Source organism: Microtus pennsylvanicus, chromosome 2 (genome assembly GCF_037038515.1).
Source record: "Microtus pennsylvanicus isolate mMicPen1 chromosome 2, mMicPen1.hap1, whole genome shotgun sequence".
In the NCBI taxonomy this organism is placed as follows: domain Eukaryota; kingdom Metazoa; phylum Chordata; class Mammalia; order Rodentia; family Cricetidae; genus Microtus; species Microtus pennsylvanicus.
The window spans coordinates 29,708,029-29,732,922 of NC_134580.1; the positions used below are offsets into that span (position 1 = coordinate 29,708,029).

At 48.3% G+C, this 24,894-nt stretch overlaps 1 protein-coding gene across 1 annotated transcript in view; it reads left to right on the forward strand.

The window, feature by feature from the left end:
• Positions 1-1,962: 1,962 nt before the first annotated feature.
• The window catches only part of LOC142843389 (electroneutral sodium bicarbonate exchanger 1-like), a 36,020-nt gene continuing 13,088 nt past the window's right edge, over positions 1,963-24,894 (forward strand). Inside the window, exons 1-2 of the mRNA XM_075960688.1 lie at positions 1,963-2,158; positions 19,434-19,515. Of these exons, the coding sequence (XP_075816803.1) occupies positions 2,114-2,158; positions 19,434-19,515 (127 nt within the window). The 5' untranslated portion in view covers positions 1,963-2,113. The remainder of the gene's footprint in view (positions 2,159-19,433; positions 19,516-24,894) is intronic.

Below are 24,894 nucleotides of genomic sequence, written 5' to 3' on the forward strand. Positions count from 1 at the left end.
TGGTTGTGGCTACTCTGCACGTGCTACCATGCTTAATCTTCACTCTAGACTTGAGCTGTTGGGGTGCTCTTTATTTCAGCTCAATAAGATGTGTGCACACACCAGCCATGCTGCGCATGTAGAGGCCTGAGGACAGCTTACGAGAGCTGGTTTTCTTTTTATTTCATGTAGGTCCTGCTGATGAAACTCAGATAATAAGGTCCTGCTGGACCTCCATACATTGATGAGTAGATTGGATAAGTGCACATGTGTTTGCAGTCCTCTAGATGCTCAGCATCCTTAGCGGCTGTGTGGAGTACAGAGGCACAAATCGTTGTGAGATGAGAAACTGGGCAGCGGGCTTTTTATAGAAGATCAGAAATAAAGGTGCATGGTGTGTGTGTGTGTGTGTGTGTGTGTGTGCGTGTGTTTTACACATTCCTGTGTGACTCACATGGGGAGGCCAGAGGTCTAGGTCTCAATAGCTCTTTACTTATTTTTTTTAATGTGCACCAGTTGATTTTCCTGCATGTGTGTCTGTGAACCACATTCATTTCTGGTGTCTGAGGAGACCAGAAGAGGTGGACCGATTCTGGGACTGCCATTGTGGATGGCTGTGAGACACCATGGGAAACCAGCCCTGGTCCTCTATGAGAGCAACAGCTTCTCTTGCTGCTGAGCCATCTCTCTAACTCTTTCCACCTTATTTGTTAAGACAGAGCCTCTCAATAGATGGAGCTCCTGGTAGATTGGTCTATACTGTTTGACCAGCAAACTCCAGAACGCACGGTTTCTATCTTCTCCAGTTCTGGGGTTACAAGCTATTGCCACCAAACCCAGCTTTTTTTCTCAGGTTCTGGGCAGGGGCCTCAGATCCTTAAACTTTCATAGGAAGTGCTTCTTAGACAGAGCCATCTCTCCAGGTATATAGTCCCTTTCCAGGGACATCAAGGCTCAGTCTTGTTTCCAGTTCTGGTTCCAGACAAAGGATGGTATGCAGAAGTTGTGACTTATTTGTTCATTTATTTTGAGATAGGGTGTCACCAGGAGTCTAAACTGACCTTGAACTTCTTGCGGCCTCAGCCTCCCAGACTGGACGGTAGGCCCGCACCACCACAGGGATAGAACTTGGACTTGTCATATTCCCTTCTGGAGCTTTGGCAGAGGCTGTGAATGATTTGCATGGTCGCTTTGCCACCAACAGTGTGGAATACCTCCAGCCTCAAGTGATAGTGCCTATGAGACAAAGGGCCCTTTCTCTCTCTTAAGACTCGCTCAGAGGATTAACTACTTTGCTTTCTTTTAAAACCAGATGGAATTGACTGTGTTACTCATCATTTTCCAACCTTGCCTCAGATCTGTTAGTTCTGCTGTTAGATAGTAATTTGTCTTAGAGCTTTTTTTCTTATCCTTTTTTGTTATTTATGTTCTTATTTTTTAAGGACGAGTTGAAATTATCCTCAGTTCAAACTCCACTGTCTGCTGTCAGGCTTAGAGGCAGGTAGACCTAAGTCTCAGCATGTGGAGGGGGCTGCCTGCTGTCTGTCTGCGCTCTTTAATGCTCTTCAATCTGGAGTTAATAAGCCAATTAAGAAGCCCCTCTTCTCATCATTGCTTCCTCCTGCCATCTTTGTTTCTGAGAGGGATTTTCTCCTAATTTAAAAATCCATCATCCGAGGAAGAAAATCCGAATAGCTAAACCCAGCACTTTCCCAGAGTCGGTGCAATGCAAACAGAAGCAGTGGTTTTCCTTCCTAGCAGGCAGTTGAAAGGACCTCTGAGCCCAGAACCCCCAGCCCACCCTGAGGGAGAGAGGGAGGCGGTTTCCAAGGCAACCGGCCCAGGGAGGGGTTGGCTCTCTGGCGCCCTCCTGGCCTCTTCCTGGTAGCTCAGGATACTGCCAGCTAGCGTCCACCCGTGCTCCGCGCTCCGATTGGCTGCTCGGTCCGCTCTCTGATTGGTTGTGGCGGGCGCCTCGCCGGCTGGTGGCTATGAAGGTGGCGCCGGTTGCTGGTTGAGCGTTGGCTTCAGGGTTGGGGCCGCCGCATGTGCGATCCGCTCCCACGGGATCAGAGGGCGAGGACTGCTGCTGCTCAACCTGGAATCTACCGGCGAGACCGGGCTCCGCCCGGCCATGCCCGCCGGGAGCAACGAGCCGGACGGAGTCCTCAGCTATCAGGTGGGCCCCGCCTCCCGCTCCTCCCCGGCTCAGTCTGGGTCGGGTGCCCACCGCCCGGCTCCCGTTCCAGCCGGGGCTCCGGGCGTGTCCCCGAGAGCCGGGGGGGGGGGGGGGCGCGTGGGAAGCCAGGGGGCGCTCAGGGTGGCCAGGGAGGGTGACCTTGGGCCGGAACCCTGAGCCGCCGGCACCGCCGCAGCCCTCCGCATTGCCTGCAGCCCGGTGTCCCGGACCAGTGACCTCTGTCCGCGGGTCCCCTTTGGCGGCAGACGCCGGCCTCTGGCCTTGCCTCGCTCTACCTTAGGTGGTCGAGAGGGTATCCGGGGACCTTCGCGGGTCTTTGTGTTTTGATTCTGGTTCCTCGGTGGCTAAGAGGAAGCCTTGCAAAGACCCTGAGAATGTGGCCGGCTTTGTGTATCGGCGCCCTGCTGTCCAGACAGCCGATAAGTTCTGAGGAAGGGATTGCACATGGACCAGGGAAGCCAGGAACGACACCACCAGCCTTAAGTAGTTGATGGTGGAACCGCAGGGTCGGTTAATATTAGGAAGCATTTGGACTAGGTATTAAGAGTGTGTGGGTTCAAGTCCCGGTCTGTTTCTTATAGGCTTTCTCACCTTGTGCGTGCTACTTGCCTCTTTGAACCTCAGTTTCCCCATCTATTAAAATGGAAATAGTAATGTTTGTACGGTTTACTTCACAGGGCTGTTTTAAGGACTCTGTGAATCACGGTTTATTGTGTGAGCCCTAATAAGCGAGTAGTAGCTTTTTGAATTCTCACCCACCCGCCTTGTGAAACCCGGATCAGATGTGATTGCTGCCCTGGAAAGAGGATTTGAAGGAGGGAGGGGAACCAAGACGATGTTGTTGCAGAAGGGTGGTGGGTCTTGGAAGCAAATGCCCGGTTGACATGGTTGTGGGGTCTGGGAAAGGCAGGGGAAACTTCCTGAGTGTTGCGACACGGGTGTGACGCTCCCTACTCCTCTTCTTTCCTGGCAGGACTATTTGCTTGCCAGTCACCAAAATAAATAGATGTGAGATTTTTGGGAAATCTTTCCATATCTGATCTCATGACATACCATGTTATAGTCAGCTTCTGTTTGGGAGACAGAAGCAAAAAGAGGCCAAGGTCTTGCTCCTCCCAGCTGCTGGGAAAGGAGGAGAATTAGCTTTGTTTGTTTTGCCATTGAGAATGCTGGGGATGGACTGCCTTCTTACTTAAAGGCAGACACCCTGCTTCTGAGCCATATACCCAGCCTGTGTTTGTGTGTGTGTGTGTGTGTGTGTGTGTTTGGTGGCCAGAGTTTGATCACTGGTATCTTTATCACTCTATCTTTATTTACTGAAAACATGTTCTTGCACTGAACCTGGAACCATTTGAGCCGGCCAGTGAGCCCCGGGCATCTGCTTGTCTCCCCCACCCACTTGCCCCACCCCCACCCCCAGTGCTGGGCTTACAGACGAGCACATGCTGGCTGCTTCCATGGGTGCTGAGGTCTGCATCCAGGTCTTCATTCTGTGAGACAAGTACGTCACCCATCTTCATTTCACACAAAATACTAGGAGCCTGAAGCAGGAGGATCATATGTTTGGGGTTCACATAGACTCCATAATGAGACCCTGTCTCAGAAGATCTGCACAAGGAACTGTGTTGTTATAAAATCAGGTGCTTTGACACCTCTCAGACCATCCTGTGAGTGTACGTTGACGCACATCATAGGAGATTTTTCTAAGAAGAAAATGGGCAAAGGTCTGAAGAATGACTCTCAGCTGAAGGAAAGGGGAGGTCAGAGACTTGGAAACAGAGGAGAGGGTGTACAACAGTCCTGTGGCCGATAGGGGGCGCGTTCTGCAAGGACATAGGGTGGAGCCACAGGGAGCAAGGAGGAAATGGCGGGGTGTGTCCTGGGTTCCTAACAGCTAGACACCTTGGCCCCCACTGAAGAAGCTGATATTTACCTGAGGACCAAGAGCAGTCATGATGAGCTTTAGTCCTGCTCAGATTTCCTCTGTTGAAAGATTTCTCTGGCTTCTGTGGGCGATCAAGCTCGGATGTGAGCAGACCCTGTGCCTAACAAGCGGAATGTGTGCGGGTTATGGCCAGTACATAGGCACCCTTAGGTTTCTGCTGATGGTCGGTGGTTTGGGTTTCTGAACAGACAATACATATGTTCTTTACATTGAGCTACTATTATTGTGGGTCACGGAGTGGAGAGAGAAAAGGGAGGGACCAGCAGGTGCTCCTGAAGTCAGGCATTAGACACAGGAACTTGAGATTTCGGAAGGTGAGGAGAATGGGGACTTAAAGAGGAAAGGAAGTGGGAATGGCCTGGAGGAGACATAGTCAACCAATGGGCAGTGACCTTAGTGACCAAGCCCCCTGTGTGCCCACCTGAGAGAGCTGGACCTTGCAAAGAGAGTAGATTGTGTGACTCGATGGAAGCAGAGAGCTTCCAGACATCTCATCCCCCATCCCAAGACTAGAGTTTTCTCTGGTGGACTCCGGCTTTTCCCTTTGATTCTCTTCACAGCCGGCTCCACCGTGTAGCCAGCGGGGTTTAGAAATGCCAGCCAGATCATGTCCTCACTTGACCCCTGCCAGCGGCTTCCTAGTGAATTTTAGAATAAAACCCTAACTCTGCGGTGGCTTACCAAGGTTGGACATGACTGCAGCCTTGCCCATTGTGCCGGGAACGCCCTTCTCTCTCACCGCGCACTCCAACTCTGGCTTGCTTTGTGTTTCTTTAGTATGACCAGCTCCCTCACAGCTCGGGAATGTGGCCTCTTTCTAGGACACTCTTCCAGCTCGGTGTCCTCATGACTCATTTGCATCTCCCGAAGAATAGCTTCCCCTGACCTCCACCCTGAGTCACACTGCTCCGTAGGATGCTCTTGTGTTCCTCCCTAGCACACTGTGTATGAGTCTTCTTGTTTTGATGTCCTGCTGTCTTCTTGAGGAAGTTTCAGGAGGGCAGGGTGCGCTGGTGACCCTGTCTCATACATCGCCCAGTGTCCAGTTAGTGCTTGGCTGCTGGAGGGGAAGGCTCGGGAGGCTGAAGTCTTTCTCTTAGGAGCTCGTGGTCTACTAACAGTGTCCAGTTAGTGCTTGGCTGCTGGAGGGGAAGGCTCGGGAGGCTGAAGTCTTTCTCTTAGGAGCTCGTGGTCTACTAACAGGATTTGCACGGAGCAGCAGATGGCTGTTAGTGGCACACTCATAAGCTCCTCGTTCTTTGGTACCTTTGCTCAGGTTAGCGAGCTGCAGCAACTTTCCCGTCTCTTCTCTGAGGAATTTCCATTCTGGCCTTCAGAGCTGGTTCCATGGAGCTCCACCAGGATTTGCCACTCGGTCTCCTCTGCCCACTGCCCCCGCCAAGCACTCCCATGTGTCCACTCTGCTCCTGCCACTTGCCCGATCTTCCCTTTGTTGCTGTGTGAGCAGGGAATGCTTTCTATGTGCCGGGCACCATGCTGGCTGCTCTCCACGTGTTCCCCTTTCTTTAGTGACAGCGCTGAGGATTGCACCCGAGCCTCACACATGCCCGGCAAGCACTCTGTGGCTGCACTGCCCACCCTCACATCCCCGTTATCTTCCTGTCATCCTGAGAATATGCACCTGTATTGGTCCCACTGCGTAAACAAAGAAATGGAGATGCAGTGAGGTGAAGGGACTTCCAGAAAGGGCAGAGCCGCTGCTCTCCAAAGGCTGTGCCCTCAACTACTGTGCGTTACCACAGCTGTTTGTCTTGCCATCTGGAGCAGCGCCTGGCCCTGAGTGAGCACCAGAAGAGCTTGGAAAGGCACACAAGGAATGCACTGGAGTACAGCCGGCTGGAGTGAGGGAGGCCAGCCCGAGGCTGCTGGCATGATGCAGGCTGTGTCAACGTGGCCTGCATCATCCACCTTGCTAAGCTCTCTGAGGTGTTACTGACAAGTCCTTACAAGTTGGGAGTAATAGAAAGCAACCAGACAGCTTAGGGAAAGCCCTACTTTGTGCTAGAACACCCGACAGCCTCTCAGTTCTGCTGAACAGCACTTTCAGAATTGACCAGAAGGAAGCGCTGGAAGGACTGGGAGGTTGGGCATCACGGCGTCCAGGTAAGGTAGTGCTGGGCATCACTGGACGTCCAGGGAGTGTGGGGACAGTGGACAGAGGGCATCAATGGGACGTCCAGGGAGCATGTAGGCAGTGGACAGAGGACATCGGTGGGACATTCAGGAAGCGTGGAGACACTGAACAGAAGGGCATCGACGGGACGTCGAGGGAGCGTGGAAATAGTGACAAGGAAAGCAAAGAAGCCTGGCTTTTCTGTGCACCAGTGCCAGAACAGTTGTACCAACTCCAAACCCCGGAGACAGACATGGGAGCAAATGGCTGTGATCCCCGCACTGGGAATGTAGAAGCAGGAGAATTAGTTCAAGGTCAAAGCCAGGGAGATGGAACAATGGACAGAGCACTTCTGGACAAGTATGACCACTTGAGTTTGAACTGTGAGACCTGCATAAAGGTAGGAAAAGACAGACTTGACAGAGTTGTCCTCTGACCTTGATAGGTACACCATGGCAGCACATGCCTGCATACACTATACATACGTGCACACACACACACAGACACACACACGGTGTAATACTTGAAAAAAGATGAATCAACAGTTAAAAACACTTGTTGCTCTTGCAGAGTACCCTAGTTCAATTCCCAGCACTCACATGGTGGCTCGTAACCATAACTCCAGTTCCAGGGGCTCTGATGCCTTCTTCTGAAACTGGGCACAAAGTAGTGCACACACATGTACGAGCAGGTAAAGCACTCATACACATAAATCTAGAAAAAAGTTCACAATGGATGTTGGCTACATAGATAGTTCAAGGCCAGCCTGGGCTGTGTGAGACTCTGGCTAAACAAACAGCCAGGAGACGGTGCCAAACCCTGGCGTGTGGGCGATGGCTGAGGCGTACAGCCGGCTGGAAGAGCATGCCCCTATCTCTTACGGTAGACTGGGAACAACCACGCAGGACAAGAGTTCCCAAAGGAGCTGTGGCTTCTAGTGTTCATTGACTTTGGCACAGCAACACAGTACCTGTTTGCTGAACAAATGAACGAGCGGCTCCAGGGAGAGCAGATTGGCATCCCAAGGGTCATGGTCGGTTTGTGGTAAGCAGATGATAAGAATTTGCTCAACACTACTGAACAAAAGTGCCAATCCTGGATGGAGTTTGCCCTGTCACCTCATTGCAGAATAACAAGCCGACCCCCGTCCTCTCCTAGCAGGTGGGGTGGCGTGAGAACCTGTGGGTACCCTCTGCCATGCCCTGCCAGCTCTGCTGGGAAGCTTTGTAGCAGAGCTGCGGGCCAAGCAGGGCCATGGGCAGCAAACGGGGCAGCTCAGGCTGCACGTTTCCTTCCTAGGAGCCTTAGATACCCATCTCAGTGCCGTTTGCCCTGGTAAGGTAACCAGGGCCCGTAGCCATCAACACAGGAAAAGCAGCAAGTCGCCTCTAAATGCGCTGCTAGGTTACAGCAGCACACCTTAGGAGCCTTGGTCATTTCCCATAAGGTAAGAACAAGTTCACGCTAGCTGTGGTCGGGTCATTAGGGAGTCCAAATACACACACTGCACTAGCCTCTTACTGCCTCCGTGACGTTACCAGAGGCAGAGTATCTCAAACTACCTATGTCTACATGGGAACAGTTCTGCAGTGGGAGTCTGATGCCTTTGCTTGTAAGCATAAGCTGTTGCCAGGGCTGTGGTTCCGGAAGCCTCAGGACAGAGTCTCTTTGTCCCTTCCCATCCTGTTAGATTAAGACTAGCCCATGTTCTTTGCCTCTTGGTTTCCCCTTCTCTTCTTCCTGCCTCGGGGCCAGAAATCACGTCTTAAAGGCCAAAAATTTTCCCTCAAATCTTCCTCTCTGATTCTACTTCTCTGCATCTTTTGTTTGTGGATGAATTTTGGAAAATATTTACATGACTGAGAGTTTTCCTTGCATGCATGTGGATGCTTCATGTATGTACAGTTACCCCAGAGGCCAGAAGAAGGCATTGAATTCCCTGGAACTGTAGTTACAGGTGGTTATGAACAATTATGTGGGTGCTGAGAACTAAACCCAAGTCCTTGGCAAAAGCAACCAGTGTATCTAACAAACCATTGCAACAACCTTAAAAAGAAAGGATCTCCCCGTGTAGCCAAGTCTGGCCTAGAATTCACTGTATATCAGGCTGGCCTGGAATTCACTGTGTAGACCAGGCTAGCCTTGAACTTGTGCTCTTTCTAGTTCAGTCTCCCACGTGCTGGAGTACAACCACACCTGGCTTTACAATGCTTTAGATTACAGGAAGTTACTCTGGAGTTTACATAATTTCCAACAGACTTCCTGGAAGGTCAGTCAGTGATGTGACCTTTAGCTGTAGTCTTAATTCTCTTTTGCCAGGTAAAGTCACAAACTCTCAGATCACTGGGGATCAGATGGGCATCTCTCCAAGAGCCATTATTCTCCAAGTCTGTGCTAATTAGGAGCGACTAAGTGGGGTTCAAGGGAAGAATGGCAGAGCCACTGTGGAGTCTTTTTTCCCAGCAAACTGCTGGAGGGTGCGAGGGACAGGAAAGCTCATGGCTCACGACTCCTGCCACAGGCCTTGTGGACCAGTGTTTGTAGACAGTGAGGAAGTTAGTGAAGGCACTCAGGCATGTCCAACCTTTCAACGTGAGGCTGGCACATGGCTGTCATCCACAGAGTTCACGCTTGAGAACTGCACGGCTCTTTGTTTCAGAAAGCCACCAAAAAGATCTCCTCTTTGGCTTCTTTTGTTCTAAGCCAAAGTTGGACATGTGCAAGAAAAGTAGAGAGCTGGGTCAGGCTCAGCGGCCAGGCTTCCACTGAGGGCCAGAATCCAGGTGAAGAGGCAGATGGACCAGGGGCCGGAAATGGCTGAGAGCTGCTGAGCAAAAGGACTCTTGGGTATGTGAGGTCCTGGAGCATTGACGGCTTGGGAAGACGATGTGAATCTCAAGCTGGTCTCACTGTGGGTATGAATCCATGATTAGTTTTCTGGAACACTCAAAATTGGCCACTTCCTTTGCTTTGGGCACTATCAATACATAATTAATAACAAACTTGAACCTTGTAACCCCTCTCGGCTCCTGTGAGATCTTACTTTGTCTTGATTTAGGACCTTGTGAAGATTAAGTATGTGATATCTGTAGCAAAACTGGTAGGCGTAAGTAAGCCTTTTGTTGAAATTAGTTCCTGTTCTTTGGTTGACTAGAAACCCAGGAGGTAGGGCTGAGGATGTCCTCTGTGCGGAGTGCTCGCCTGGGGGACCTGGAGCTCACTGCAGCACTCAGCAAAAGCTTTCTTGATGTTGTTCTGGGTGCGAATGATGGTTGGGGTGAGTGCCGCAGCTGAAGACTGAAAACATTGGCTCCATGGGGTGGAGTGGGGATGGAAGAGGTGTTTGAGATAAAGTTGGGATGCTCGTACCAGAAGAGGGATGGAGTTCATTTGGGCACAAGTCCAGAATAGCCAGCAGGGTCAGTGTGTCTAGAAGGGGTTCTACGTGGCCTGTGCCCACAACCTTCATTCTCCCTGCAGCTTCTTGGCTGTGTCTAGGAGTTAGGGCATTATGTAATAATAATTAGCCCTGTTTTTGTCTTTTTCTTTGTTCATTACTGAAAGCAAGGCTTTGATTTACCAAAACCAGACTCATTTTTTTCTTGAGACCGGGTCTCACTCTGTAGCCATGACTGTCCTGGAACTCAGTTTGTAGACCAGGTTGATCTTGAACTTAGAGATCACCTGTCTGTGCCTCCTGCGTGCTGGGATTAAAGATGTGTCACGGTGTCCTGCTTCATTCATTTTCTTTAGTAATAATTTTTATGTTTTTAATTATAATATAGTCATGTCACAGCTCCCTTTCCTTTCCTCTCTCCAACCCTTCTCATTCACCCTCTTGCTCTCTTTCTCACATCATAGTCTGTTTTTCTTTAATTGTTCACACACACACGTGCACGCGAACACACACACAACACACACAGTGTATAAATACAGCCTGTTTGTTCCACATGTCGGCTGTATGTATGTGCTCTCAGAGCTGACCTCTCAGTGTTGGATAACTAGTTTGGGGAGCTTTCTCCTGGAAAAGACAATTTTTTAAGGATTATAAACAGCACTTTATCTCTCAAGACATGCCATGCAATATCAATGATTTAATTTAAAAAGTTTATTATCATTTTTGTTTATGTGTACATGTGTATTTGTCTCTGTGTATGTGTGTGTGCTTGCGCACATAGCCGCTTGCGAGCACACATGCCTGTGGAGGCCAGAAGAGGGTGTCAGATCCCCTGGAGCTGGAGTTATTGTGGTTGATTGAAAGCTGCCTGATTTGGGTGCTGGGAAGCAAACTCTGGTTCTCTATATGAACAGCAAGTGCTTAGCAACTGACTCTCCAGCATCCCAGTGTCAAAGCTTTAGTTGAATTAGCCACCTCAGCTCTAACTAATCCCTGGGACCGTCCAATTTAGGCTTAATAGGAGGCATAATTCATGAGCCACTCAGAGAAAATATAAAAAGAGGATTACTTTACATGTTGTTTTTCCAATTCACTACTTCCCTCCCTCCTGCCCTCCCTCTCCTTTTCTCTTAAGCGTGTTTAATGTGTTTCCTGTGAATATAATCGTTCTTGAGTCACAAGGCCCTCTGAGACTCTGGTAAAAGTCGTGGGCAGCCCCGACACCACCAAACGTACATGCACACATACCACCCCCTCCTCTGAAGCATCCACAGGTATTCTAGAAATTCATGGACTCCACATTGGTAAATCTTGCTTTCTGTGGACAGTGATGGTGGCAGAGGCAAATACAACCGGCCTGGGTGGCCCCTGCAGCAGGCATAGACCAGGAGGCCCAGTCTTTCTTTTCTTTTAAACTTAACAATTTCAGACAATTTTGGCATATGCTTGAAATTTGGGGAACATTTCAAATGTCTATCAAAGGAGAAACATTCGCATAGTGAATCACCCTGTGCCCATGACTTGGCATTAAGAATGAACACACATCTTGTTTCTTCTCTGTCTCTCTCCAGGCTCCAAATCCCAGCTGAAGGGCGTTTTTTAAAATGTATTGAGGCCACATCACAGGATTACTAACTGAAAAGGTTTTGCAGCCTGATTAGCCTCTCTGCTGCTGCAATAGTCTAAGTCAGAGCAAACCGAATTAGAGAAAGCCCGGGTTTAATGGATCCCTGCGCTCCCAGGTGACATTCCAGCCCCCAGAGAGGAGACAGGAAGGAAGACCAGAAAACCACTGTTTGTTGTCTGTGGGGCAGTTTAAATACCCTGTGGGTGTGGTCTTGAGCATCTCTGGGGAGGCTCATCTTTTGGTGGTCTTTCTTGGAGCTGGAGTCTGGGCTGAGACAACTCCCAAGAGAGGGGTCTTGGGATGGAACTTCCAAACAATTACCATACCTTAAAAAGTACCTGAGAGCAGGCAGATATCTGTGAGCTCAAAGCCAGTCTGGTCTACATAGCAAGTTCCAGGACATCCAGGGTTACATAGAGAGACCCTGTCTCAACAACAAATTATAAATAAAGGAATATAATCAGATAGCCATTCTGTTTAAATTTCTGTGAATTAGTTATAATTATAATTATTTTTTCTTTTATTTTTTAAACATGACTTTATGTGAGCCAGGACGCACGTTCATATTCCAGTGTGGCCTTTTCAGTGTTCCAGCTGCTAATGGATGTGGATAGTGACTGCTCCTCTGGCGGACAAAGAGGACGAACATCTGTCAGTGAGCTCAGCTCTGGATAATCAAGATAAGAAAGCTTGAAGTTTTCCAGTAGTTGACTTTACTCTCTCTCTCCATACACAACGACATACACACATACATACATACACATAACACACATATAGATATGTATATATACATATATAATGTTGAAGATGTGTTTTTTAAATTGTTATAATTAATTTTATTCTTTGAGATTATAATGTATTTGTATCAGTTATCCCTTTCCTTCCCTCCCTCCCACCTCTGTTGATTTATAGTCTTAGAGAAATCTATAAGTTTTACCTCTCTTCCTCCTCCATATTGGCACCTTGTTCTGTGCTATGCCAGCTGTCTGCTGAGATGGTACCAACTATTATAAGTGATGCTGGATATTTAAATATCAGCTTGGAGACTAGCTCTAGCTGGATAGTAACTTGGTAGTCAATATTAATAATTACCTCCATATAGAATTATACCTGGCTTCAAGAGACTATATGATAACATAAAGAGTTCAGAAAGTAGGCCAGGTGGTAGTGGCGCACATCTTTAATCCCAGAACTTGGGAAGCAGAGGCAGGTGGAACTCTTGTTAATTCAAGGCCAGCCTGATCTACAGAGCAAGTTCCAGGACAGGCTCCAAAGCTTCACAGAGAAACCACACACACACACACACACACACACACACACACCACGAGTTCAGAAACTAATGTTGCTCATTTGAAGTTACTTGTCACGTGCTGGCATTGTCCTGGTCAGGAAGTGACACCTGTCCTGGAGCTAACAGGGACGCATGCCGGGTTCAGTGTAGGCCACTGTGCTGGGCTCTAGGGGACACTCACGGATGACAGTGTGTTTCCATGCTGAGTTGGTGGTACATGCCTTTAAGCCCAGCAGAGGCAGGTAGATTTCTGAATTCCAGGCTAACCAGGGCTACATACTGAGACCCTGTCTTAAAAAACAAATCAAGAAGGCAAGAAGGGAGGGAGAGCAGGAGGGAGGGGAAACTCAGGACCTGAAAGATAAGCTAGGTAAGCAGAGCGCATGTGAGTAAAGTCAGTTGTTTTCCACTAAAACGTGGTTCCTAGCCCCTCGTGCACACGAAAAAGAACAGAAAATGATTCTGCAGGGAAGACTGTGGACTCTGCAGCTTCTCTGCAAGTAGAGCTGCTGTGCGCTGGAAATGGTGTTCATCATATGGGGCTGAGGGAGGTGCGGAGGTTAAAAGGTGTATCTGAAGATTAACCGAGCCACAGTGGGCACGCCATTAATCCCTGCACTGGGGAGGCAGAGGCAGGTGGATCTCTGTGAGTCTGAGGCCAGCGTGGTTTATAGAGCGAGTTACAGGACAGCTAGGGCTGTTAAGCAGAGAAACCCTATGTCGAAAAAAAAGAAATACTATATAGGCCAATTTCAGTCTTTTTCCTTCCTCCTCTTCCTGCCACCCCTCTCCAGGGTCTTTCTGTGTAGCCTCCCAGACCTGGTTCTCACTATAGAGTCCAGGCTGGCTTTGAACTCATGGCCATCTGTTTGCCTCATCTAGATTACAAGTGTGAACATCGTGCTTGGCTCTGAAACATTAGCTTCATCTGATAATTCTTCGGTGTGTCTCTACACTGTAAGGCCTGCACCACACCAGCCCGTGGTCCAAAGGGGAGCAGTCTTCGCTTACCACGAGTGGCCTCGTCACCATTCGCATTGGCACTTGGCCCATATGTCCCATTTTTGTTCTGATTTTAGAGACTTTGCAGCAAACAGCTTTATTTTCACAGTACACTGCAGAGGGCACAGAACATTCTCTTTGGTCCCTGTCCCACCCCCTGCCTGCCCTCTTTTATTATCCACTTCCCCAGCAGAGCAGCTTTTTGTGCTAAGTCCGTAGCTTGCACTAGGGTGATGCCTTAGTGCAGGACATTCTGTAGGCTTCGATGTTTGATGACATGGGCCCCCCATGCTTAGACCATACAGACTCATTCCCGTTCCCCCAAATGCTCTGTGTGTGACCTTTTAGCTTCTCCCCCCAGCTCTTCTTTTTTGGTCAGGGGGAAGGAAGGTTTCCAGGCAAGGTTTCTCCCTGTAGCCTTGGCTGTTCTGGAACTCACTCTGTAGGCCAGGCTGGCCTTGAACTCACAGTTCAAATGGATAGATCTAGAAAAAAACATATTGAGTGAGGTAACTCAGACCCAGAAACACAAATATAAAATGTACTCACTCATAAGTGGCTTTTAGACATAAAGCAAAGAAAAACCAGCCTAAAATTCACAACCCCAGAGAACCTAGAGAACAATGATGACCCTAAAAGAGACTTACATGGATCTAATCTACATGGGAAGTAGAAACTACAAGATCTCCTGAGTACATTGGTAGTGTGGGGGTCATGGGCGAGGGTAGAAGGGAGGGGATGGAAAGGAGTAGAGCAGAGAAAAAGGTATAGCTTAATAAAAAAAGTAAAACACAAACAAACAAACAGAGACCTGTCTGCCTCTGCCCTCCTGAGTGCTGCGATTAAAGATATGCACCATCACAACCAGTACATTCTTCTTCATTTTTTTTAAAGATAGATTTATTTATTTATTATGTATACAACATTCCCTCCATGTATGCTTGCATGCCAGAAGAGGGCACCAGATCTCATTATAGATGGCTGTGAGCCACCATTTGGTTTCTGGGATTGAACTCAGGACCTCTGGAAGAGCAGTCAGTGCTCTTAACCTCTGAGCCATCTCTCCAGTCCCTACATTCTTCTTTTTTATTGTTTCCATAGCTTTGTCTTTTCCTGAATATCACAGGGCTGGAATTATTCAGTACATGGAATTTTCTTCCTTTCCTTTTTCTTTTCTTTTCTCTCTCTCTCTCTCTTTCTTAAAAGCAACAACAAAACACCCCAAACCCAACTTCCCTAGAACTAGTGATTGTCCTGCCTCGGCTTCCTGAGTTCTGAGGTTACAGGAGTGTGCTACCACACTGGGTTAAAAGTTTATGGAGAGTTAATAATTCTTTCCCAGTTTTCTTTTCTCCTCTCTGTGCAGTGCTAGAGATGGAGCACAGGGCCTCATGCCAGGCCAGCTCTTTGCCACCGTCCTGTGTCTCCAGGTCTCATGGCCTCTTGAATTGGCTTCTTTCACTTAATAAAATGCATTTAAGGCATTATCTTCTTATGACTTAATAGTTCATTTCTTTTTCATGCCCACACTACTCCATTGTCTAGATGGACCACAGTTTATCTGTTCACCAAGATGCACATCTTGGTTGCTTCTAAATTTTAGCAATTATGAATAAAACTTCTGCATGCTTCTATGTTCAGGTTTTTGTGTTGATTTAAAACTTTTTATAACTGGGTTTCCCTGTGTAATAGTCCTGGCTGTCCTGGAACTAGCTCTATAGACCAGACTGGCCTTGAACTCACAGAGATCTGCCTGCCTCTGTCTCCGGAGTACTGGGATTAAAGGTGTGCTCCACTACCGCCAAAATAATGATAATAATAGTAGTAGTAGTAATAATAATAATAATAATAAAGTCTTGGGTGGTAACTATCAACACTGATTTATAAAGTAAGAATTTGTTTTTGGAAGAAACTGTCTTCTAGTGTGGCTGCAGAATTGTGTTTTTCCCCAACAGCAAAGAGGGAGGTCTGTTGTTACTAGTGTCCTAGATTCTTGGCAATCCCAATAGCTGTGCAGACCTTGCTTTTGAACAGGGTCTGGCTGTGTACTGCATAGCCCAGGCTGGTGTGGAACCCATTGATCCTTGCCTCAGCTTCCCAAGTGCTAGGATCAAAGGTGTGCGCCACCACCGCCTGGCTTCTAGACATATTTTAAAATTACGTTTTTTATCTACTTGTTTTGTATGCTTGTGCACACATGCACATGCAATGGCGCCCATGTAGAGGTCAGAAGACAACGTGGGGGAGTCAGTTTTCTTTCCATCGTGCGGGTCCTGTCTCAAGGATTGAGCTCAGGTTGTCAGGCTTGGTGGTGAGGGCCTTTACCTGCTGAGCCATCTTGTTGGCCCTGCACAATTTTTTTTTAAAAAGAAACAGCTAATGGTTTGAATAAAAATCTAATAGGCTTATTGTTTAACCTGCTTGAATTTTCTGTAGCAGAAAATGGTGTAAGAGCCGGCGATCCCAGTGCTAATGGCGCTGTGCTGATGGCACCCGGCTGAGTGGACGGAGTGCAGTGTTGCTGACTGTATTCCATGGTGGTGTTTTCTGTGAAACCCTGTGAGAACCCTGGATTCTCGGTGAATTCGTATTTGGGTTTAGATGCTTATCAGACTCAGGGACGATTTATACCGCAGTCCCCACTAGCTCATTGTCTCTCGTTGCCACGCTGGCAGCCACTGAAGGCCTGTGCAGTCCGCGAGCGGTTTTCAAGTGGTGTTTGGGAATTTTTAAAAGATATTTTTCATTTATTCTGTAATGAAAAGCCTCTCTCATCTGCTCTGGTACACGTGGAAGAGAGCCTAGACAAACTGTCACCTTCCCAAGTGAAGAGTTGCCTTGATAGCACTGTCCTTCAAAGAAGGCTGATCAGTTCAAGTGTGTGTGTGTGCGTGTGTGTGTGTGTGTGTGTGTGTGTGTGTGTATGTGTGCGTGTGTGTGTGTGAAAGTGTGTGCATGTGTGTGTGTGTGTGCGTGTGTGTGTCTGCGTGTGTGTGCGTGCGTGTGCGTGTGTGTGTGTCTGTGTGTTGAACCCATGGTCCTGCACAGGCCAGACAATGCTTCTTGTTAGAAGTTACAGTGCGCAGACTCACGGATCTTAGCATATTTGTTCTGTGTGGCCTACTGAAATCCGGTCCATACTGAAGGGCAGGTTACTTGTGGTTGGCGGCTGCTGGTGCCCGTGGCCGTGTGTCTGCTGCTCTTGCTGTCTTACTGTCTGATAAAAGGGAAGGGTTCAAACACGTTCCAGACCTGTAGCCAGCCAATTTTTGTTTTGTTTTGAGAGGGTCTTACTGTGTGGGCCAGGCTGGCCTGTAATAGTCACAGATATTCCTGCTCCTGCTTCTGAAGTGCTGGGTTTGAAGGTGGACGCCACTATGCCCTTCTATCAGCTGTTTTGTTTTGTTTTTTTTTTTTTTCAAGAAACTCTGATTTCTTTAAGTAGAGAATGATATTTTCAGAGGTCATAATCTTGGTGCCGATGATACTTCCAGCTACGGTTGATCATGTGTTATAGGCCTTTGAAAGGACAGAGGTTAAAAATATCTACTAATTTAAAGCTATTTATGGACAAAGGATGTGTCGTATGTTTTCACTGACACCTTCCACGTGAGAAAGACGTAGCCTTTTTATTTACCTTCTGTCTCTGCTCTCATGTCTCATTGCGAACCCTTTGAGAGTCCTTCCTCTCAGCCACCCTGGGGATGACACAGTTCACACAGTCACCGCACAGCACACTGTGCCCTCAGATGCCGATGCCCAGTGTGAGTGCTGCCACCAAGGGCGTGCTGACTGCAGGCCGCTCAGGGGGCTCCACGCAGTGGCTCACACTAATCCCGCTCTCAGGGTGGCTGAAGCAAGACAGCCCGTTGGAGGGCAGCCAGGGCTACAGAGAAAGACTTGTTCTCAAAAGCCAAAAAAGAGAAAAAGCAGTTTATGATCTTTGCTGCAGTTGTCTGTCTGTCTGTTCTTGGGAATGTGTACTGCTTGGGCAATTGGCTACTTTGTCCTGGTTTCTCTTTGTCTTCTGTTTTGCCAGGAACTGATCTGGAGTTGGAATGCCAGCCCCAGCCGGCCGCGTTCCAGCTCTATGCGCTCTGACTTAGAATCATTCTTCTGAAATAGCCACACCACCAATTTCACATCTGCTTGTTTGGTTTTTTATTTTGAGAATTCCCTTTGGAAGAGATGTATTTTTATTCATGTGTGTCTGTGTCTGTGAACACCTGCCCTGTGTGTGCAGGTCATGTGGCGGCTGGTGGAGCTCTCTCCAGCCCTGTGCTCTAAAGTCTAGCCAGGCGTTTATGTTCCAGCTCCCTTTTCTTTGGTAAGATGGAGCAAATCACAGTTTTCTCCACTTTGCTTTTAAAACTTAATATTATCTCTTAAATATTTTTCATAATAGTAATATGTAATTTTAAATATCTACAAAAGTAAATTATCAAATTAATCACAAATTGACATTTGACATTCTATTTCTCTAAGAATATCTATGTTAATCTCATTAAAATATCGTCTCACTGGAGAACTGGATTGCCTGTCTTCAGCATTGTGTTGGGGGGGTGAGCGTAGATGGGCTTGATGATGTGGGGGCTTCAGAGTGAGTTGGAGATCTGAGCTATACCTGGAGGGCGATCCTGGCGAGCTAAAGAGCTGGGGGAAGCACCAAGCCTGGCAGTGTGCACAGGCCACGTGGAAGTGAGAGTGTGCCTGTGTCCCTGTGGTGAAGTAGCCCAGTTGGAGCCTCATGCCGGGAAAGGGAAAGTAAGTCCAGAGTAGCACTGAGTGTGTTTGTCTTAGTGGCCCGATGCCTGTGAAGGAGGAGGGGACTGGGTCACAGCATTCTTTTAAGAAAGACTTTCTGGAAGCTGGAGAGATGGTTCCGTGGTTAAGAGTCCTGGCTGCTCTTCCAGAGGACCTGGGTGCAATTCCTAGCACCCACATGGCAGCTCCCAATAGTCTGTAACTCCAAGATCTGACACCTGCACGCAGACATACATGCAGGCAAAACACCAATGCACATAAAATAAAGTTAAATTAAATATTAAAAAAAGTCTTACTGAGCAGTTACCATGTGAATGTTTCTGTGCTGTGTATGGGGCTAGAGTCTTTTAAAAATATCTCTCTTTTCCTTTCCTTTCTTCTCTGAGACAGTTTCACTATGCAACACTGGCTGACCTGGAACTTGCTCTATAGACTAGGTTGGCCTCTGCCTTCCGAGTGCATCATGCCTGGCTTGTTTTGTTTTGAATTATGTACACGTGTGTGAGTGTGTGTGCACGAGTGCAGTTGCCCCACGGAGCCCAGAAGATGGTGTTGGATCTCCTGGAGCTGGAGTCAGAGGCTGGAGACGGCAAGAGTATACACACTCTTAACCACTGGTCCATCTCTCTAGCCCCCACATCTCTGTTTCCTTGCTAAGCAGAATTGCAGTATGCCTTTAGGACATAAAAATTGGGGGCTGTTAGGTTAGTTTGGAAGTGAGGGGCAGTCACCATTCAAGGCAAGTGCCTGCTCGAGTTGGCTTTGCAGATGTGTAACTGGGCCATTGGAGAGGATGGAGCTGCTCAGTCTTAACTCCTTCTACCACATCTGTGATCTCGGGGCATGGTTATTTAATGTTACAGCCTGGGAAAGAGAATGACTGCCATATTTGCATCTCAAGGGGATGTGAGGTTCCAACTTAAAAATATATATAAACCACTGCTTCCCCCTCCAGGTATCTCAGAGGAGCCTTGGTATATACTGTGGTTTGGAGTATTTGAATGATGAATATGCGTGTATTTCCATGATCGTTTGCATTGGAGAATGAATATGCATGTATTCCTGTGACCATTTGCATATCTGTTTTTAAACAGAGACCAGATGAGGAAGCTGTGGTGGATCAGGGCGGGACCAGCACAACCCTCAACATTCACTATGAGAAGGAAGAGTTGGAAGGTAAGAGGCTGCCTCCCATGGCCAGGGAAAACAAAAGCCCTCTGGAGACCTGGGTTCACATCTGACTCTTTTTTTCCTGGCTGAGGGACCCTGTGGGGAAAACAGCTACCTTCCTTTGCCTCTTGGTCCTTGTCTTAAACAAGAGCAGAGATAAGCGTGCCCCTGTCTGATAGGCTTGGCGCAGGACCCAGTAGGCAGCGTGAGACACAGGCATGGAGTACTGGGCCGCTCAGCACAGATATCAACAATAGCAAAAACCCTTTCTTTGAGACTGTGAAGTGATCACTTAGTTCACTGACTCTTCGTAACTGCTGCCTTTTTGTTTGTAGCACTGTTTTTTTTAAAATTTATTTTACATACCAACCAGTTTCCCCTTTCTCTTCTCTTCCCTTTCTCTCCACCACACCTCTTTTTAGCCCCTGCCCCAAATAGAGTAAGGCCTCCCTTAGGGAGTCAATAAAGCCTGGCATATCAATTTCAGGCAGGAGCGAGCTCCTTGCCCCTGCATCAAGGCTGAGCCAGGCATCCCACCATAGGGAGTGGGTTCCAAAAAGCCAGCTCGTGCACGAGGGACTGATTCTGACCCCACTGCTAGGTTGGTCCCATGCAGGCTCCCTAGCTGTTGGTCTAGAGTCTGGGAGCTCCTGCGAGCTGGGGTCAGCTGTCTCTGTGGGTTTCCCAATCATGATCTTGACTCCCACTGCATCTGTAGTACTGGTAATCACACAGGCAAAAATAGGACTATGACCACAGTTTCTGAGATATTTGAAGCAAGCTTTATTAAATTCTGGCTGGGATTCTGGACTCTGGCCAGGTCCCTACCCAGGATTTCCAGAGTGTTGGGCCAAATTACCTTAGCCAGGGGCTTTATAAAGGCAAACCCTGCAAGACTCTGCACTTCCGGCCTTCGTCCAATCAGAGGCAAGCATATATCCAGCTGTACTTCCTGCCTCTGTGCCTCCAACCTACCTGTGATGGAGCACATCCCATGCAGTTGGGGCCGCCAACCTTGTTTAGAGAAGTGAGAACACGTGACTTGTTGTCCTACATGAACAAGAGCCCCAGCATTCCAGGAAGTTATCCCTGTAAGTGGGGCTTACAGGTTAGAAGCATTTTTTAAAATATAAATCTCTTAGACTCAGTAATTTAAACTTAAACATAACTTCAGCCCTCACAGTACCCGAGACACATGTTGGTGCAACTTCCAATTTAGTTTTGAGAACCGACCTGATGGTGGGGAAGACTGGGTGGAATCCATCTTTTCTCCCTCTCTACTGCAAGGCAGACACACAGGTATCCCCTCACCCTTGTGCTGTCCCAGCGCCTCGCAGGGTATTGTGAGCAGCTCCATTGTCCTCTACAATTACCTGTGCACGTTAATCCTCCCCTGGGAAGTGGACATGCTTGAATATTTTTGTGAGGGAATAGAATAGTAAGCCCAGGCAGCTTCTCATGGATCTTGAGGGCCAGGTCTCATCCATCGAGGTCAGCTCAGCAACATCTCCAGATGATGCCATGCTCCCCTCTGCTGGGAAAGAAAACTGCAGGATATCACAGTGCTGGAAAATGACATTACTCCTGATTAAGTGCTAGATTTATGACTCCTGATGTCAGCTTAATGCACTTTAACAAAAGCTAGCCCCACTTGGTTGTATTTGTAGCTTTAAGGGGCTTGCGTGTGTTCCTCATGTAGGACTTCCTGTGGTTATCCACTTAGAGTCATCCTGGGAGCCCAAAGGAGCAGAGTCTCCCTTAGGGCTCCCCAGTGAGTGCTCGGCCATAAGCACCAGCTGCAGTGTGGTCTGCAGCCCCATCTCTGTGGTGGCTCCAACCCATGCTTTCTCTTCTGTCCCAAAGACCCCGTGTTTCTCATTTATGGCTGCTCTCAGTGCACGTGTGTGTGTGTTTGTGTGTGTGTGCCTGTGTGTGTGTGTTTGTGTTGTGTGTGCGCGCGCGTGTGTGTTTATGTGTGTGTTTGTGTTTGTGTGTGTCTGTGTGTTTGTGTGTGTCTGTGTGTGTGTTTCTGTGTGTGTTTGTGTCTGTGTGTGTGTTTGTGTCTGTGTGTGCCTGTGTGTGTGTTTGTGTGTGTGTGTGTCTGTGTGTGTGTTTCTGTGTGTGTTTCTGTGTGTGTTTGTGTCTGTGTGTGTCTGTGTGTGTGTTTGTGTGTGTGTGTTTGTGCGTGTGTGTGTGTGTGCATTTTTTTTAAAAAACATCAACATCTTTCTTACAAGTTTTACTAAATTATTTGCAGCCGCATGGCCCCTGTAGACTCACTGTGACACTCACTATAGAATGAGCGTGGTTCCACACCAGTGCTGGAGTAGATCTCAGCAGGGACTTGGAGTTCACATATCACAGTTGGGAGTAAGCAGCTGCTCATCTGTAATGCAAGACAGAAAAGAAGGCGCGAGAAAAGCTTCAGCTGGGGCTCTGGGTGGCTTGGAGGAAGGAGACCACACATCTCACCGGGGAGATTAGAAACAATGCCAAGGAGGCAGAGAGTTTACCGAGAATTTGGTGAGTACATGTGCAGACAGTGCCAGCACTCGTGAGGAAGAGCAGCCTGGCTCAGGTAGAGAGTATGAACCACTGTGGATACAGCAGCTATGGAAGGCGGAGGGCGCCGAGACCTACCACTGGGTGCTGGCGAGGCTACAAAGGTGTGCGCGTGTATTCTTCTCCAGAATGTTCGTTCTGTGCCAGAGGTAGGGCTACCCTTTTTGCTCTCTTGAGCTGATAACCTGGTTTTTTAGGGTCGTTTATTTCCATGTTAAATATGTAAACTTGACCCAAAGGAAAGAAAATCCAAAGAAGTGAGGAGAACCGAGCACAGTTGTCCTGGACACACAATATGGCCACTGAGAACTGACCACAGGGACACTGGACACACAGGATGGTCACTGAGAACTGACCACAGGGACACTGGACACACAGGATGGTCACTGAGAACTGACCACAGGGACACTGGACACACAGGATGGTCACTGAGAACTGAGCACAGGGACACTGCACACACAGGATGGTCACTGAGAACTGAGCACAGGGACACTGCACACACAGGATGGTCACTGAGAACTGACCACAGGGACACTGCACACACAAGATGGACCATATGACTGTAACCAGGAGAACAACTCTGTAACGTTAAGTTAGTGTGGAGGGCAGGGAAGAGACCCTGCTTCGTCAGAGCAGGAGACGCGAATGGCTTGATGTGGGAATTCATTCAGCCAATAGCCTTTTGGGTATCGACCATTGAGGGCATGGTCTGAGGTCTAAGCAGATGAAAACTGTGCTTGCTCTCTGTTGGTTGGTGGTCAGAGTTTGGTTCACAGCTTCCAGCACCCATAGAGGACCATGGCTCTCCACCCTTATCGTGAGATTTTTCCTCAAATAAATAAACACTTGTTATCCTTTATTCTGGGATCTTGTGGGTCTCTTTAATTATGCCTACAAGGACCCACAATGAAGGGGACAGCGGGGTGGACCTGGGAATCTAAGGTAACGCTGAGGGAAATGACTTTGTTTTGTGTATGGGTGTTTACCTGTATGTTTATCAATGCATCGTGTATATGCAATGCCATGGAGGCCAGCATAGGCCGTGAGCTCTTCTAGGACTGGAATTGCAGTTGTGAGCCACAGTGGAGCTGCTGGGAAACCCAGGGCCTCTGCAAGAGCAACAAGAGCAGCTCAGGGCTGAGCACCCTCCCAGCCACCATGGAATCCACACAGCGGTGGCGTTGTGGACATAAATGTGGTGCCTCATTCCAGTTTGAGGTTTGTTTGCTTGTTTTGAGACAGGGCCTCCCTCTTGTCTCACTCGCTATGTGTCCTAGATTGACTTCCAAGGTTTAGCCAACCGTTCTCATCCTTTTGTGTGCTAGGATTCTAGGTGTGAGATACCACATCTGCAATGAGCTTGACTTTCAAAGGGAGAGAATTTTAAATTTGTTTTGGGGCATGTTAATCACTGTAGGTCAGTAGTTCTCAACCTACGGATCATGACCCCTTTTGGGGGTCAAACAGCTTTTTCGTAGGGGTCATGAAAGGCGATTAGAAAACACAGATATTTACATTATGATTTGTAACAGTACCAAATTTACAGTTATAAAGTAGGAACAAAAATAATTTTATGGTTTGGGAACTGTACTAAAGGGTCTCAGCATTAGGAAGGTTGAGAACCACTGCTGTAGATAAAGATTATTTGAAGCTGGCCAGGCAGTGGTGCCAAAAAAAAAAAAAAAAAGCTGAGAGATGGCTCAGCCATTAAAACATAAAAGATTTGAAGCTGTATGTAGCACACACCTATAATTCCGGACTGAGGCAGAATTGTAGAAAACCAACCAGGTAGGCCAAGCTGGAATAAACATAAAGACTTAAAACCAGGGGCTAGGAGAGTCTCATGTAGAAGTGAACTTGAAATTCAAAGACTGGGTCCCACTGAAAAAGAGGAGAGAGCACGGGTCAAGAGTCACCCTTGTTTTGGGTTATGAGACATCTGAAGGTGTCCGGCGGCAGCGGCACGAGAGTGCAAGGAACCCAGAACTCCAAAGAAGACGGGCATCTGGAGTTCCCGGATCCATGCCGGGCTCGCCGTGGAGTCTGTGGAACTGGGAGATGTGCTGGACAGAGCTTTGGTGACTAAGTGCCATCTGATGTTCTTACTGCATACAGCTTTAGTAGAGGGCAGGGACAGAAGCCACAGTCAGAGGCCATGGAGCAGGAACTTGGCGGGGGGAGTGAGGCCAGTCATGATTCTTGGTGGGAAAGGAAGGAGAGGGGGAAACACGGGGAACAGCCAGTGGGAGTCTTCAAAGGTCAGCCATGGAAGGACTGGATTGAGGAGAGAGTGAGGGTAGCCATCCCAGCAGAGGACAGGGGAGTGGGGGGCATGGGATGGAGAACTCCCGAGCCGGGCAGAGGAGCCAGACTGTGATGAACAGCGTTTCCATGAAATGCCCCGCGTCTTCTCAGTAAAGCAAGAAACAAGGAGTCAAAGGGAAGGAATGGGTGTAGGTAGGATTCAAAGACACCAGCTAAAGATGCCAGGAGCCATGGGAACAGTGTGGGCACAGCAGTGTTGCGAGTATAAGGCTTTGGAACAGCCCTGAAGCTTCTGATTCTGGGCTCCAGGCTTGGCAGGAAGTCAGGTGGAGGATGAAAACCAAAGGGGGTGTATGGGAGGAGTGGGGAGCAGGAGGAGGGACGAGAAAGGACTGCTGTCGGGTCACTTACTTCCGTGTCCTCCACTCTGTGCCTGTCTTTAGTGTCTCTAAACCCAACCACGCCCCCTCTGAGGTAGAAGGTCCGTCTGCAGCAGTCTAGGTGGTATGGCCTGCGGTGCTGGGCACTGCCTTGAGCAGTTTCTGTCCTAATCTTCTT